The sequence below is a fragment of the Clinocottus analis genome, unplaced genomic scaffold, assembly GCF_023055335.1.
Source record: "Clinocottus analis isolate CAN_PGR_092001 unplaced genomic scaffold, fCliAna1.0.p SCAF_55, whole genome shotgun sequence".
NCBI classification, from domain to species: Eukaryota; Metazoa; Chordata; class Actinopteri; order Perciformes; family Cottidae; genus Clinocottus; species Clinocottus analis.
Genome location: NW_027176213.1, coordinates 222,501 through 237,500, shown reverse-complemented (window position 1 = coordinate 237,500; position 15,000 = coordinate 222,501). Strand labels below are relative to the sequence as shown.

The 15,000-nt window shown below is 53.1% G+C and overlaps 3 protein-coding genes across 8 annotated transcripts in view; 2 read left to right on the top strand and 1 right to left on the bottom strand.

The window, feature by feature from the left end:
- znf318 (zinc finger protein 318) overlaps nt 1-5,828 on the top strand; it is a 16,697-nt gene extending 10,869 nt beyond the window's left edge. Inside the window, exons 4-12 of one of the 2 annotated variants that reach the window (XR_011080061.1) lie at nt 1-353; nt 434-513; nt 600-699; nt 765-1,048; nt 1,571-1,732; nt 1,831-1,924; nt 2,326-2,444; nt 2,785-5,457; nt 5,533-5,828. The exon at nt 1-353 is cut by the window's left edge and continues 848 nt beyond it. Coding sequence is in view for 1 of the 2 variants with exons in the window: in XM_068601868.1 (XP_068457969.1) it covers nt 1-353; nt 434-513; nt 600-699; nt 765-1,048; nt 1,571-1,732; nt 1,831-1,924; nt 2,326-2,444; nt 2,785-5,112 (3,520 nt within the window). In the remaining variant the exon portion in view is untranslated. Of the gene's footprint in view, nt 354-433; nt 514-599; nt 700-764; nt 1,049-1,570; nt 1,733-1,830; nt 1,925-2,325; nt 2,445-2,784 lie in introns of both variants that reach the window. The other variant, XM_068601868.1, reaches the window with a different exon arrangement.
- A 1,132-nt stretch (nt 5,829-6,960) lies between these two features.
- ppp2r5d (protein phosphatase 2, regulatory subunit B', delta) overlaps nt 6,961-15,000 on the top strand; it is an 8,268-nt gene continuing 228 nt past the window's right edge. The window contains exons 1-18 of one of the 4 annotated variants that reach the window (XR_011080064.1): nt 6,961-7,110; nt 7,488-7,550; nt 8,171-8,342; nt 8,513-8,712; nt 8,970-9,080; nt 9,266-9,358; nt 9,484-9,614; nt 9,965-10,024; nt 10,120-10,228; nt 11,221-11,274; nt 11,351-11,521; nt 12,528-12,655; nt 13,019-13,120; nt 13,450-13,522; nt 13,708-13,755; nt 13,847-13,945; nt 14,029-14,532; nt 14,635-15,000. The exon at nt 14,635-15,000 is cut by the window's right edge and continues 228 nt beyond it. Coding sequence is in view for 3 of the 4 variants with exons in the window: in XM_068601881.1 (XP_068457982.1) it covers nt 7,084-7,110; nt 7,488-7,550; nt 8,171-8,342; nt 8,513-8,712; nt 8,970-9,080; nt 9,266-9,358; nt 9,484-9,614; nt 9,965-10,024; nt 10,120-10,228; nt 11,221-11,274; nt 11,351-11,521; nt 12,528-12,655; nt 13,019-13,120; nt 13,450-13,522; nt 13,708-13,755; nt 13,847-13,945; nt 14,029-14,166 (1,779 nt within the window). In the remaining variant the exon portion in view is untranslated. Of the gene's footprint in view, nt 7,111-7,487; nt 7,551-8,170; nt 8,343-8,512; nt 8,713-8,969; nt 9,081-9,265; nt 9,359-9,483; nt 9,615-9,964; nt 10,025-10,119; nt 10,229-11,220; nt 11,275-11,350; nt 11,522-12,527; nt 12,656-13,018; nt 13,121-13,449; nt 13,523-13,707; nt 13,756-13,846; nt 13,946-14,028 lie in introns of all 4 variants that reach the window. The other 3 variants (XM_068601882.1, XM_068601883.1, XM_068601881.1) reach the window with 3 other exon arrangements.
- mea1 (male-enhanced antigen 1) overlaps nt 14,883-15,000 on the bottom strand; it is a 4,515-nt gene continuing 4,397 nt past the window's right edge. For both annotated transcript variants that reach the window (XR_011080066.1, XM_068601888.1), the window contains one exon: nt 14,883-15,000. This exon is cut by the window's right edge. The gene's annotated coding sequence lies outside the window, so the exon portion shown is untranslated.

Below are 15,000 nucleotides of genomic sequence, written 5' to 3'. Positions count from 1 at the left end.
GAGCTCGGCGGCGCCCAAATCTCACAAAGAAGCCAACGAGCCGGTCGCCCCGCCACCGCCACACAAGGAGCTGCCGCCTCAAACCCCCGAGCCAGCCCTCCTCCCCGCTCACCCCGGGGTGCCCATACCTCCCTACCCCCCCTCACAGGTCCACGGCATGATGCCCCCCAACTTCCCACCGCCGGGTTACAGCCAGTACGGAAGCTACCTGCCTTACATGCACCAGCAGTGGCCGCCCATGTATCCGCCCCCCAACATGGCACCACCCCCCCAGACCGGCCCAGACGAGTTCCCCCCCACGCTGCCCTACAAACACTCGTACGGCAACTTGGCCCTCGAGCCGGGGGCCAAAGGTCGGTAGAGTATTAAAGTCCCGCTTGATTGTGACCCGGGACAGGAAGTGGCGGTCAGTTGATTCTGTTGTCTGTCGCAGGTCCGATGGAGACTCCGGACGAGGAGAAGAGCGTCAGCCGAGTGTCTGAGGAGCAGAACAACGAGAGCCAGAAACAGAAGGTCTCGCCTCGCTCGCGATGTCCGGTGAGCGCGGCTGAAGCTGAGAGGAAGAAGCCGGCTGAGGTCCTGTTTGTGTGTATGTTCAGGTTCTGGAGGAGCGAGAAAAGCTGAAGCAGGAGCGGGACGTCCGGATGAAGAAGAAGGAGTACCTGATGAAGGAGCTGGAGAGGCTCAGGAAGCAACAAGGTGAGTTCCCGCCGCCTCGCCGGCGTCCTCTCGGAGACGCGTGCGGCTGACGGCCTGTTTTTCAGGGGAGCTCCTGAGGAAGAAGCGGCGGGAGAAGGGCGGCCACAAAGACCCGCTGCTGCAGGAGATCAGCCGGCTGCAGGAGGAGGTCATGGCTCAGATCTCCAACCTGCGCAAAGAGCATGAGGCCGCCGAGAAGAAACGCAACGAGATCGAGAAGATCGCCCTCATCCTCGGCCTGATCCCGTCGGACCGGCCGCGCAGGGCCGCCAAGCCGCCGGAGGACCAGGAGGACGAGAAGAAATGTGAAGCGCAGAGGAGCCCTGAGGGCCGGCAGGCCGGCACCAAGGTACGAACACCTGCAGAAGAGCAACACGGGAAGTACTGAAGCACAGCTAGGGCTCCGGACCGGGTGACTTAGCTGGTGTACAGCTAAATGCTCAGTTATAATAAACAGTTAGTGTTCCTGTCAGTAGAAACTGCCTCTACTTTGCTGTTTTCACATTAAGAACTTTAAGCCACGACGGGCTTTGTGTTGAGGTTTCCGGTAGTTTAAATGCGATTGATGACAGAAACCCTTCGCGGTCTTCGTAATCAAGATGCCTGATCTTGTTTGAACGTAGATAGCTCAGAGCGTTGTTTCCCTTCAGCCTCAGTGCTGATGACAGAAAGCTTACTGAGCGCGTTAGAGTTCTGGTCGATATTAAAGCGCCGGCTGGATTCTCTCGTGTCGAGTACCGACTCTGAGCCGGAGCTCGCCGGAGGTAAGAAGCCTTTACCTTCCACCTTTCAAGAGTTTTAGTGTGTGAATCCTGACTGTGTCCACTCGTCCCCCCCGTGTTGACTGTCCTCCATCTTTGTTTCTTCGCAGGCCGCCGTGGCTCCAGAGGAGCCGCCCGCCGGCGCCCCGACTCCGCCCCCGGAGCCGTTTGAGTACTATGACGCCGGAAACCACTGGTGCAAAAACTGTAATGTCACCTCTGGTTCCATGTTTGATTATTTCACACACTTGCACAGCAAGACACACCGGAAGGTTTGTTGTTGCGTCTTCCTCCTCTTCACTCGGCGTTCTGCGGACGTTCTTCTTGTTCTGTTGGTGAAGATGCGTGACTCCTCTCTCTGGTTCCTCAGACTCTGGACCCGTACGACCGGCCCTGGGCTTCCACTCCCACCAAAATCCAAAAGCACCTTCAGTCGGAGGAGAAGCTGACCAAACCGGCCAAAGGTAGGCGCCGGTGCACGTCCGCGACTTCCCTGGCGCGTCCTCTCAACGCCGCTTTCTGTCCCGGTGATGCCGGTGTTCGAGCCCCTGAATGTTGTTAGCCGTCTTCTGCTTCCAGGTGGATCTCTGCTGCAGCGTCTGCGTCTCTTAATGAGAGCAGAGCTGAGAGACAAGAGGAGACGTCTCAGCTCATTAGTGTGTCATGTGTCTGCTGCAGGCTGCTGTAGCCGTAGCGTTCTGCAGTAACCTCTGGAAATGGGGTGCTTATGTTCTCCACATGTTCTATAATCACATGCCGCCTCTCTGACAGGGTGTGGAACGGACCCGCCCGCCAGGTAAACATGATTGTCCGTCGGCTTTGTGGCCGCCGTGTGTCTGAAGCTGGCTTGTGTGTCTCGCTGCAGGGTCCGAGTTCCTGCTGCCGGTCCGAGGGTTCTTCTGCCTGCTGTGCAAACAGTTCTACGGAGACGCCATCTGTGCAGAGGAGCACGTCACCACTCACGCTCACAACGAGAAGTACAAGGTATTTTAGCCCCGCCCCTTTGTACGAGAACAAGAACGTCATGATGGTGGTGGTGGTGGTCATATCCCCTCAACAGACCGTAACTAGAGCGGCTCTGCTATCTGAAAGACAAATGCTCAGTTGACGAATCTTAACCGAAATAATTTGTTGCGTTTCATGAACATGAAAACAAATGTTTTTAATGACGTGTATGCAAAATGTTGTGCAGTGGAACCAGAACCGTGAGCAGCTGTGGAGCTCGTGTTAAAAACTACCGAGAGCAAAGGGCTAGTTTACAACACGAGTATTTTTAGTTATTCATTTGAAGTGTTTTCTCACTCTCTTGTCTTTCCTTCCCCAGAAACAAATGTACGAGAACCCTTTGTACGAACAGAGGAGGAACCTGGACCGGCAGGCCGGACTGGCCTCCGAGGCCAGCGGCAAGAAACGCAAACACGAGGACGAAGACAGAAGCAACAAGGACGAAAAGTCCAAACACAAGAAGGAGAAAAGGGACAAGGAGAAGAAGAAGGAAGAGTCCGACGCGGTTCAGAAGGAGAAGATTAAAAAGGAGGAAGAGGAGCCGAAGCCCAAGAAAGAGGAGGAATTTAAGCATGCCAAAAGCCTGGAAGAGGAGAGGCCTTCGTACAGCCAGAAAGAGGAGGAAGACAAGTTTAAAAGCAACAAGAAGGAGGAGAAGTACCGCTCCAGCAGAGAGGAAGAGGAGCGGGGGAAACACAAACACAAAGAGGAGGGTCGGTACCGGTATCGCAGGGATGAGGAGGACCGGTATGACAGTCGTCCCAAATACGGGTCCAGAGACGACGAGTACAAACACGGTCTGTATTCAGATCTCAGATCCAAACACGACGAAGGGAAACTTAAGGCGGAGAAAGAAGCTTTCAAAAAACTCGAGCCAGGGAAATCGGCAGGGAAACCAGACGCCAACAAGCCCGACCTGCCGCCCAAGCCCTACGACCCGCCCAAAATCCTCTGCGGGCCCAGTCCGGCCATGAGGGCCAAGCTACGCAAGCAGAGTCTGGAGACCGGAAAACCGCCGCCGCCGGCCGCGACCACCACTCCTTCCTTTGGGAAGTTCACGTGGAAGAAGAAGGAGAGCATTCTGGCGAAGGAGGCGGAGAAAGTCGCGGCGGAGTTCATCAAAGAAGACGAAGCCGCCTCGAAGCAGAACCCGGTCTCCAAGGAGGATTCTTTTGCCAAGTCTATGGCCGTGGCCAAAGAGATCGCCCACAAGCTGGGTGGCCACACTGCCACGCCTCCGTGGGTGTTCAACCGGGGAAGGATCCGGCCAAACCTGCCGGCACCTGCGGCGGTCCTGAGGAAGACCACCATGATGGGTAAACCCGCCCCTCTGAACACATTCCTTTCCATTAGACCCCAAAACCCAGGACTTGCTCCCAAAGAACAACCCTTATTCAGCGACGGTCTCACCAGGGCTCTTAATGCCCAGAATGCACTGCTGGAAAATAAACCTCAGCCACCAAGTTGTGCACCTGGGACTTCAGACAAGGCAATGCTTCCACCGCCAGTGTCAAGACTTGAGCCCTTGGAGGCTCGACCCGCGCTGCCCGTTTGTAACCCTGCACCACCCGTTTGTAACCCTGCACCAGCAATTTCTAGCCCTGCACAAATTGAGGCAACGCCTGCTCCCTCTGTGGCTAATCCGACACAGCCGGCGATGATAAAGATCGTGTCGGACGTGGCGGCTCCCGGCGTCCCGGAGGACGAGCAAACCCGTACGGTTTTCGTCAAGCCTCCACCTTTCATGAACATCGGCGATGGACCTCATAAGTCTGAGAAACTGAAGAGTAACTTGGCTGCAGCTAAGGCCCAGGACTTGTTCAACATCTTCTACAGCCGGGTTGGCCCATCGAGCGCCGCCTCCATCACCAAACCAGCACCGGACTTTGGCGCCGACGGGAGCGGCGCCGATAGAAGCCGGCTTCCTGCCCCGCAAGCACCAAAACCACAACCTCTGACTCTGTCCCAACCACCAGCCGAGGTCTGCAAATCTCTACAACCAGACTCCCCCAGTCCTCAGACCCGGCCGGAGCCCGTCATTCAGATCGAATCTGTTTGGTCGTTGCAGCATTCCCCAACTCCGCCACCTGACGTGGTTCCATCTGAAACTCAGCCGAGACTAAGTCCACCAGCTCCGTCTGAGGCGCAGAGTGCGCCCCAAAACCAGTCCTCCACTCCTACAGTTCAGTCTCAAACCAAGCCTGCTGAGCTGGAACCAAGACCTCAAGCTCTGCCGCCGCCCATTCTGGTCCCAGAAGTCCACACGGACCCCCAACCAGACCGGGACTCTCTGCTCCACCTAGAGACCCCGCCTGACACGGCTCCAGAACCTGCTGCCAAGCCAGGCCCCAAAACTAGAGGCAGGGCGACGCCAACAAAAAGAACCCCTCCCGCCCCCCGTCCCGTCCGGCAAACTAGATCTCAAACCAGATACCAGACCCGCCAGCAACAGAGCCAGTCCGAGCCGGCTCCTGGACATTTTGACTCCAAGGTGCCGGTCTCGTCCGAACCCGGCTCTGGGTTGCTGCTGGAGGAGGCAGCGCCCAGTGAGGAGGACCCTCCGATAATGGAGATCACCCCCGAGACCCTGGGCCTCCCCGCAGACCTGACCTCCCTGGACTTTGATTATGATTTTAACTTTGAGTAGCAGCTGACCTCAAAACCAGGAAGTCTCTGATCAATAAGCAACTGGAGTTGAAGGCAGCTGGCGAGAAAGACGCCGACAGACTTGAGACTTTCAAGACTCTGATGACCCTGATCCGGTCAGAGCACTCGGGACTCCTTTAGGAAACTGTGTCCGTCTTCTCTGGGGTCCAGGGCGCCCTGGACTCCAGAGTGGGTCCAGGGCGCCTCCAGACCTGCAGTCTTTTAAACAAGAAGCCCATGAACCCTCACTGAAGAGTTCTGCGGTTCTTACGGTTCTACGGTTTTAAGGTTCAGGCTGAGAACGTTTCAGACTGGAAGACGATCAACGGGACAAGAAAGCTGAAACGTGAGCAGGAACACATTTTATTCAGATGTTCCTGTAATCTTTATTGTAAATGACTGGATAATATTTTCTCTTCAGGCGTCTAATGTTACACCAATATTCACCTTTTGGTCCCTGGAGGTGAAGCACCAGCTCGGTTCTCTTGTTTTCTACTCCTCCTTTAAGCCAGTCGGCCCAGAGCAGCTCAAAGGTCTGTGTTGACTGCAGATCCAGGATCTGCTCCTCCTTCCTGCAGCAGGTTGTGCTGGACTGGCTGACCTGAGGTCAGCGCTGGACTGACTGACCTGAGGTCAGCGCTGGACTGGCTGACCTCAGGTCAGCGCTGGACTGGCTGACCTGAGGTCAGCGCTGGACTGGCTGACCTGAGGTCAGCGCTGGACTGGCTGACCTCAGGTCAGCGCTGGACTGGCTGACCTGAGGTCAGCGCTGGACTGGCTGACCTCAGGTCAGCGCTGGACTGGCTGACCTGAGGTCAGCGCTGGACTGGCTGACCTCAGGTCAGCGCTGGACTGGCTGACCTCAGGTCAGCGCTGGACTGGCTGACCTGAGGTCAGCGCTGGACTGGCTGACCTCAGGTCAGCGCTGGACTGGCTGACCTCAGGTCAGTGTGGTGTGAGGAACTCTCCTCCTGGTCTGTTGCTTCAGTAGTTTTAATAAAGTTAGTGCAGAAACAACCTCTGTGTACGCATTATTACCTTTTTTTTTTTTTAATTACTTTTATTAATCCCCTTGGGGAAATTCTTCTCTGCATTTCACCCATCCTTGATTAAGGAGCAGTGGGCTGCCCTGTGAGGCGCCCGGGGAGCAGTGAGGGGTTAAGTGTCGTGCTCAGAGACACTTCGACGTGTGAACTGTGGGGGGACTGGGGATCGAACCAGCTACCTTGGGATAACGGGACGACCACTCATCCCCCATGTACTTGTACTGTGCTTTAGTCATACTGAGGTACTTCCTACCACTCCAATCCATCAGAGGTATACTGTGCTACATCTCAGGTAGTTGTAGTACTTTATACTGTACTACATCTTAGGTACAAGTAATACTGTGTACTGTACTACATCTTAGGTACATGTACTACTTTATACTATAGTACATCTCGGAGGTAAATGTAGTACTTATACTGTACTACATCTTCGGTACATGTAGTACTGTGTAATGTACTACACCTGAGGTACATGTAGTACTTATACTGTAGTACATCTCAGGTACATGTAGTACTTTATACTGTACTACATCTTGGAGGTACATGTAGTTCTTATACTGCATTACACATCAGAGGTACATGTAGTTTTTATACTGTAGTACATGTTAATGCATCAATAATATATACTCTCTGACGTGAGTACTTGTGGTTCTTTGAGTATACGTGGATGCTAGTACTTTTACACTTGTATATTATGGGTTATAACTTGAAGTCGTTTAGTTGCTGGGGAAGAACCCTCGTCACTGAACTCAGTCAGCCAATCAGAAAATCGCTCCACTCGTCGCTAGGCAGGGCAGCCGCGTCAGTAGCCAATCGGATGGCTCGGGCGGGGACGGTCGCAGGGAGCCGAGAAAGACGGAGTCCGAGTTCCGGGGAAGAACATCACGGAGCCTTGGTGGGAACCAGAGCCCGGCACCGCGCGCACGATGCCCAACAAAGCCAAGAAGGAGAAGGTGAGCTGCTGGCGCCAGCAACCCGCTGCAATCCAACATGGCGTCTCTGAAGCGGCGTTTCATACGACGGTTTCATCAGGACCGTTAGTTGGGCGCTAACAGCTAGCTCTCAGGCCCGCTGAGGCTAAGCTAACTGCTAGCTGGTGTGTGTGTGTGTCACTCACACCTGCTGAGAGAGAAACACACACCTGAAGAGAGAGAGGAAGAGACACCTGGAGAGAGAGACACACACCTGCTGAGAGAGACACCTGAAGAGAGAGACACACACACACCTAGAGAGAAACACACCTCTGGAAAGACACACACACCTGGACAGAGGTTGAACAGGTAGCCCTCCTCCCTGCTACCTGTGATCGTTGCTTCCTCTGTGTCGACAGGAAACAGCTAAATGTGCTAAAAGCAGCATGAAGAGCAGCAAAGACACCGAGGACTCGGACCAGGTGAGTGAATGTTATTGTAAATCTAATAAATAAAGTTAGTTTGGTTCCATTTCAACAGCTTGTTCCTGCTCAGCTTTTATAACGCATTATATTACCTACAGCAAGATATGGATCATACACGATATGTAGTCTGTTGTCTATCGGCTGTCTGTTGTCTGTTGTCTATCTGCTGTCTGTTGTCTATCAGCTGTCTATTGTCTGTCTATCTGCTGTCTGTTGTCGATCTGCTGTCTGTTGTCTATTAGCTGTCTGTTGTCTATCTGTTGTTTGTCTGTCTGCTGTCTGTTGTCTATTGTTTATCTGCTGTCTGTCTGTCGTCTATCTGCTGTCTGTCTATTGTTTATCTGCTTTGCGTGCTTCACGTCTGTTAGACGGTCTGATGAGCTAAATCATGTTTTTAACGTGCAGGTTCCACACATGATGCTGTTGCTCACTGTGACATCACAGATGATGCTGTGGCTCACTGTGACATCACAGATGATGCTGTTGCTCACTGTGACATCACAGATGATGCTGTTGCTCACTGTGACCTCACAGATGATGACAGCAGCAGTGTAAGCGGGCCAGCAGCAGCAGTAACAGTGTGTGTGTGTGTGTGTGTGTGTGTGTGTGTGTGACAGCAGCAGTGTAAGCGGGCCAGCAGCAGCAGCAGTAACACTCCTCCTGCCACTCAGCTCAACAAGATGAAGTACTCTGCAGGTCCTCAGCTGGTGAAGAAGGAGCGCCGCCAGAGCTCCTCCCGCTTCAGCCTCACCAAGAACAGAGAGCTGCAGAAGCTACCTGCCCTCAAAGGTGAGTAGAAAAGTCAAAGTGCAGCCAACAGGTGTGTTCTCTCTTCTGCCTCCACACTGCCCCCTGGTGGAGCAGGAGGAGCTGTGTGTGTACATGTGTGTAGCTGTGTACATGTGTGTAGCTGTGTACATGTGTGTAGCTGTGGAGGTGACCCTCTGCTGCGCCTCCAGACTGCCCCCTGGTGGAGCAGGAGGAGCTGTTTGTGCAGAAGCTGCGTCAGTGCTGCGTGCTGTTTGACTTCGTCAGCGACCCGCTGAGCGACCTGAAGTACAAAGAGGTGAAGCGAGCCGGACTCAACGAGATGGTGGAGTACATCACCCACAACAGTGAGGTGGTGACGGAGAGCATCTACCCCGAGGCTGTGCTCATGGTGAGCTGATGCACACACACATGTATGTATAGATACACACACACACACACACACACACACACACACACACACACACACACACACACACACACGAGCAATATAACAGCTCTCTGGAGCAACAGCAAGCTACATACAGACATCTATAGTTTATACATCTGCTTTCTTTATGAACAGGCACCAGAAGAAACATTAGTGTTTTATCAGGAACAACACAAAACGCACACACACACATTCAGCACCTGTTAATGTGTGTTCAGTTTTCAGTGAACTTGTTCCGGACTCTTCCTCCGTCCTCCAACCCGACTGGAGCAGAGTTTGACCCTGAAGAAGACGAGCCCACGCTGGAGGCTGCCTGGCCTCACCTGCAGGTACACCAGAGAGTACCTTTACTGCCGTGAAGTACACCAGAGAGTACCTTTACTGCCGTGAAGTACACCAGAGAGTATGCACAAACAGATGTAGAACTCAGATCTTGGTTCACGGAGCGTTAGCCCCTCCCACAGCTCCGTAGGCAGGGACCTGATTGGTCATCAGGTCTCCATGTGATCCACAGCTCGTCTATGAGTTCTTCCTTCGCTTCCTGGAGTCTCCGGACTTCCAGCCCAATGTGGCCAAGAAACACATCGACCAGAAGTTTGTGATGTCGGTAAGACCTTCATATACCATATCATATATATCTATATATATATATATACATCTATATCTATATATACAGAAACATAGACATATAGATAGCAGAGCGCTGACTTTGAGCTGAACGTTGTCTCCCAGCTGCTGGAGCTGTTTGACAGCGAGGATCCCCGAGAGAGAGACTTCCTGAAGACCATCCTGCATCGCATCTACGGCAAGTTCCTGGGCCTCCGGGCCTACGTCCGCCGCCAGATCAACAACATCTTCTACAGGTCCGCCTCCAGCAGCTGTGGATCAATACCTGTCTGTTACGATCAGCTGTGGATCAATACCTGTGTGTTACGATCAGCTGTGGATCAATACCTGTGTGTTACGATCAGCTGTGGATCAATACCTGTGTGTTACGATCAGCTGTGGATCAATACCTGTCTGTTACGATCAGCTGTGGATCAATACCTGTGTGTTATGATCAGCTGTGGATCAATACCTGTGTGTTATGATCAGCTGTGGATCAATACCTGTGTGTTATGATCAGCTGTGGATCAATACCTGTGTGTTATGATCAGCTGTGGATCAATACCTGTGTGTTATGATCAGCTGTGGATCAATACCTCCTCCACAGGTTCATCTATGAGACGGAGCACCACAACGGCGTGGCCGAGCTGCTGGAGATCCTGGGCAGGTAACGCACGCACCTGTTGTTGCCGTGGCGATGGTCGACGGCCGCTTGACGGGCGCCCGTCAAGTGGCCGTCGTCGTGACGATGTCTCTCCTCAGCATCATCAACGGCTTCGCTCTGCCGCTGAAGGAGGAGCACAAGATGTTCCTGAGCCGAGCGCTGCTGCCGCTGCACAAGAACAAGGCCCTGAGCGTGTACCACCCGCAGGTCAGTGCTGTCTGTACTGTCTGTAGTGAACCACCCGCAGGTCAGTGCTGTCTGTACTGTCTGTAGTGTACCACCCGCAGGTCAGTGCTGTCTGTACTGTCTGTAGTGCACCACCCGCAGGTCAGTGCTGTCTGTACTGTCTGTAGTGAACCACCCGCAGGTCAGTGCTGTCTGCACTGTCTGTAGTGAACCACCCGCAGGTCAGTGCTGTCTGCACTGTCTGTAGTGAACCACCCGCAGGTCAGTGCTGTCTGTACCGTCTGTAGTGAACCACCCGCAGGTCAGTGCTGTCTGTACCGTCTGTAGTGAACCACCTGCAGGTCAGTGTTGTCTGTACTGTCTGTAGTGAACCACCCGCAGGTCAGTGCTGTCTGTACTGTCTGTAGTGAACCACCCGCAGGTCAGTGCTGTCTGTACTGTCTGTAGTGAACCACCCGCAGGTCAGTGCTGTCTGTGCCGTCTGTAGTGAACCACCCGCAGGTCTGTGCTGTCTGTGGTGAACCCCCCGCAGGCCAGTGCTGTCTGTACTGTCTGTAGTGTACCACCCGCAGGTCAGCGCTGTCTGTACTGTCTGTGGTGTACCACCCGCAGGTCGGTGCAGTCTGTGCTGTCTGTAGTGTGCCACCCGCAGGTCAGTGCTGTCTGTACTGTCTGTGGTGTGCCACCCGCAGGTCAGTGCTGTCTGTACTGTCTGTGGTGTGCCACCCGCAGGTCAGTGCTGTCTGTGGTGAAGCACCCGCAGGTCAGTGCTGTCTGTGCTGTCTGTAGTGGGCCACCCGCAGGTCAGTGCTGTCTGTACTGTCTGTGGTGTACCACCCGCAGGTCAGTGCCGTCTGTACTGTCTGTAGTGTGCCACCCGCAGGTCTGTGCTGTCTGTAGTGAATCACCCATAGGTCGGTGCTGTCTGTACTGTCTGTGATGAGCCACCTGCGGGTCTGTACTGTCTGTAGTGAACCTTTCCTCTGTCTCACTCTCTGTCTGTCTCTCTGCAGCTGGCTTACTGTGTGGTCCAGTTCCTGGAGAAAGACAGCAGTCTGACAGAGCCGGTGAGTGTTCCGTGACCTCTGACCCCGTGACCTCTAACCCTATGACCTTTGACCCCATGACCTCTGACCCCTGCAGGTGATCATGGGTCTGCTGAAGTTCTGGCCCAAGACCCACAGTCCCAAGGAGGTGATGTTCCTGAACGAGCTGGAGGAGATCCTGGACGTCATCGAACCCTCGGAGTTCCTCAAAGTCCAGGAGCCGCTGTTCAGACAGCTGGCCAAGTGTGTGTCCAGCCCGCACTTCCAGGTACCACAACCTAGGACCAGAACCTAGGACCAAAATCTAGAACCTCAGACCAGAAACTAGAACCAAAACCTATAATCTAGGACCAGAACCTAGAACCAGAATCAGGACCAGGACCAAAACCTAGGACCAGAACCAGAACCTAGGACCAGAACCAGTCCTGGTATGGTGGTGATGGTGATGGTGGTGATGATGATGATGGTGATGGTGATGATGGTGATGATGGTGGTGGTGATGGTGATGATGGTGGTGGTGATGATGGTGGTGTTGATGATGGTGATGGTGATGATGATGGTGATGATGGTGGTGGTGATGATGATGGTGGTGATGGTGATGATGATGGTGGTGGTGGTGATGGTGATGGTGGTGGTGATGGTGGTGATGGTGATGGTGATGATGGTGATGATGGTGGTGGTGGTGGTGATGGTGGTGATGATGGTGATGATGGTGGTGGTGGTGGTGATGATGATGATGGTGGTGATGATGGTGGTGATGATGGTGATGATGGTGGTGATGATGGTGGTGATGATGGTGGTGGTGATGGTGGTGGTGATGGTGGTGGTGATGGTGGTGGTGATGATGATGATGGTGGTGATGATGGTGGTGATGATGGTGGTGGTGATGGTGGTGATGGTGGTGGTGATGATGATGATGGTGGTGGTGATGGTGGTGGTGATGGTGGTGATGATGGTGGTGGTGATGGTGGTGGTGATGGTGGTGGTGATGGTGGTGGTGATGATGATGGTGATGGTGGTGATGATGGTGGTGATGATGGTGGTGATGGTGGTGATGATGGTGGTGATGATGGTGGTGGTGATGGTGGTGGTGATGGTGGTGGTGATGGTGGTGGTGATGATGGTGGTGATGATGGTGGTGATGATGGTGGTGGTGATGATGGTGGTGGTGGTGGTGGTGGTGGTGATGATGGTGGTGATGATGGTGGTGGTGATGATGGTGGTGGTGGTGGTGGTGGTGGTGGTGGTGATGATGATGTGGTGGTGTGTAACAGGTGGCAGAGCGGGCTCTGTATTACTGGAACAACGAGTACATCATGAGTCTGATCAGTGACAACGCTGCTAAGATCCTCCCCATCATGTTCCCCGCCCTCTACAAGAACTCCAAGAGCCACTGGAACAAGTAACGCATCAATACACTGATCAATACTCTGACACTCTGATCAATACTCTGATACACTGATCAATACTCTGATCTATACACTGATCAATACTCTGACACTCTGATCAATACTCTGACACTCTGATCAATACTCTGATACACTGATCAATACTCTGATCTATACACTGATCAATACTCTGACACTCTGATCAATACTCTGACACTCTGATCAATACTCTGATACTCTGATCTATACACTGATCAATACTCTGATACTCTGATCAATACACACTTGTACCTTCATGTTGACCCTGTTCATGTACTTGTACCTTTGTGTTGACCGTGTACTTGTACCTTCGTGTTGACCGTGTACTTGTACCTCAGGACTATCCATGGTCTGATCTACAACGCTCTGAAGCTCTTCATGGAGATGAACCAGAAGCTGTTTGATGACTGCACACAGCAGTACAAGGCCCAGAAACACAAGTAACTACACACAAGTAACTACACACACACAGACAAAGAGACCAAACAACAGACAGACTACAGACAGACAGTCAGACTACAGACAGACTACAGACAGGCTACATGCCACAGACAGGCAGACTACAGACAGACAGACTACAGACAGGCCACATGCCACAGACAGGCAGACTACAGACAGGCTACATGCCACAGACAGGCAGACTACAGACAGGCAGACTACAGACAGGCTACATGCCACAGACAGACAGACTACAGACAGGCCACATGCCACAGACAGGCAGACTACAGACAGACTACAGACAGACTCATGGTGGATCTTCTGTCTGCAGAGAGAAGTCTAAGCTGAAGGAACGAGAGGAGATCTGGATCAAGATAGAAGAGCTGGCCACACGGAACCCTCAGGTACTCACTGTGTACACGTGTGTGTACTCTGTGTACACGTGTGTACTGTATATACACATGAAGATACCCTACTACTAGTACAAAGTAGATTATTCAGCTAAATGTACTTAAAGTATGAAAAGTAAAGGTACCGATTCTGCTGAAAAATGACCTTTCAGTGTGAAGTGATCTGTTTCTTTATTTAGAGCAATAGGCTCCACCCCCTCCGCCCAGGACTCCACCCACAGGAAGAGGTCAGTTATGTTTCACATTATTAGTGTTTAACATGATCAGTGTTTTATGAATCTAAATATATGAATGTGGTCCTAACGTGTGTACTTGCAGTACAGTGATACTGTGGCTGTGTACTCGATGGAAACAGAGACTCCAACAGCTGAAGACATCCAGCTGCTGAAGAAGACTGTAGAGAGTGAAGCCTCACAGGTAACCTGTCTGTTACTGTCTGTGATCATGTCTGTGATCATGTCTGTGATCATGTCTGTGATCATGTGGTCTGTGTCTCTCAGGGTCTGAAGGACCTGAAGAAGGAGAAGGTCCTGATGAGGAGGAAGTCCGAGCTCCCTCAGGACGTCTACACCATCAAAGCTCTGGAGGCTCACAAGAGGGCGGAGGAGTACCTGACAGCCAATCAGGAGGCCCTCTGACCGGAGGGAGGCGGTCCCTTCCGAGCCGGACTCTCTGATTGGAGGAGGCTGAAGCTGTCAGAGGTCCGTCCAGAAAAGCCGACCTCTGACCCCTAGTGGTCGCTAACGAGTAGCACACTGTGCAGATGCCCCGATGACATCACCGCCAACACCCGCATCTGTCTTCATTAGCCTGAACGCAGCCGACCGGAGGTCCCTGAACGCATCACGGGGCCTCGTCCAGGACAGGAACGCAGCCGAGCGGGGGTCCCTGAACGCAGCCGAGCGGGGGTCCCTGAACGCAGCCGAGCGGGGGTCCCTGAACGCAGCCGAGCGGGGGTCCCTGAACGCAGCCGAGCGGGGGTCCCTGAACGCAGCCGACCGGAGGTCCCTGAACGCAGCCGACCGGAGGTCCCTGAACGCAGCCGACCGGAGGTCCCTGAACGCATCACGGGGCCTCGTCCAGGACAGGAACGCAGCCGACCGGAGGTCCCTGAACGCATCACGGGGCCTCGTCCAGGACAGGAACGCAGCCGACCGGAGGTCCCTGAACGCATCACGGGGCCTCGTCCAGGACAGGAATGCAGCGAGCTGAGAGGGAGGCCTGGTTCTGTCCGGTGTCTGAAGGAGACCGTGATGACTTTCAGAACCCTGAACACACATTACTTATGATTTCAACATTCAAAGAGACAAACCTTTATTCGTTGTTTTGCCCCACAGTAAACAAAGTCGTTCAGTAGCGTCGGTATTTACACATTATTGTATTTTAATAATAATACAAATGACTGCTGTCTGCACACAAACACAGAATAATTGGATTCAATTTTATTCATAGAACTTAAAACCACAGAAGAG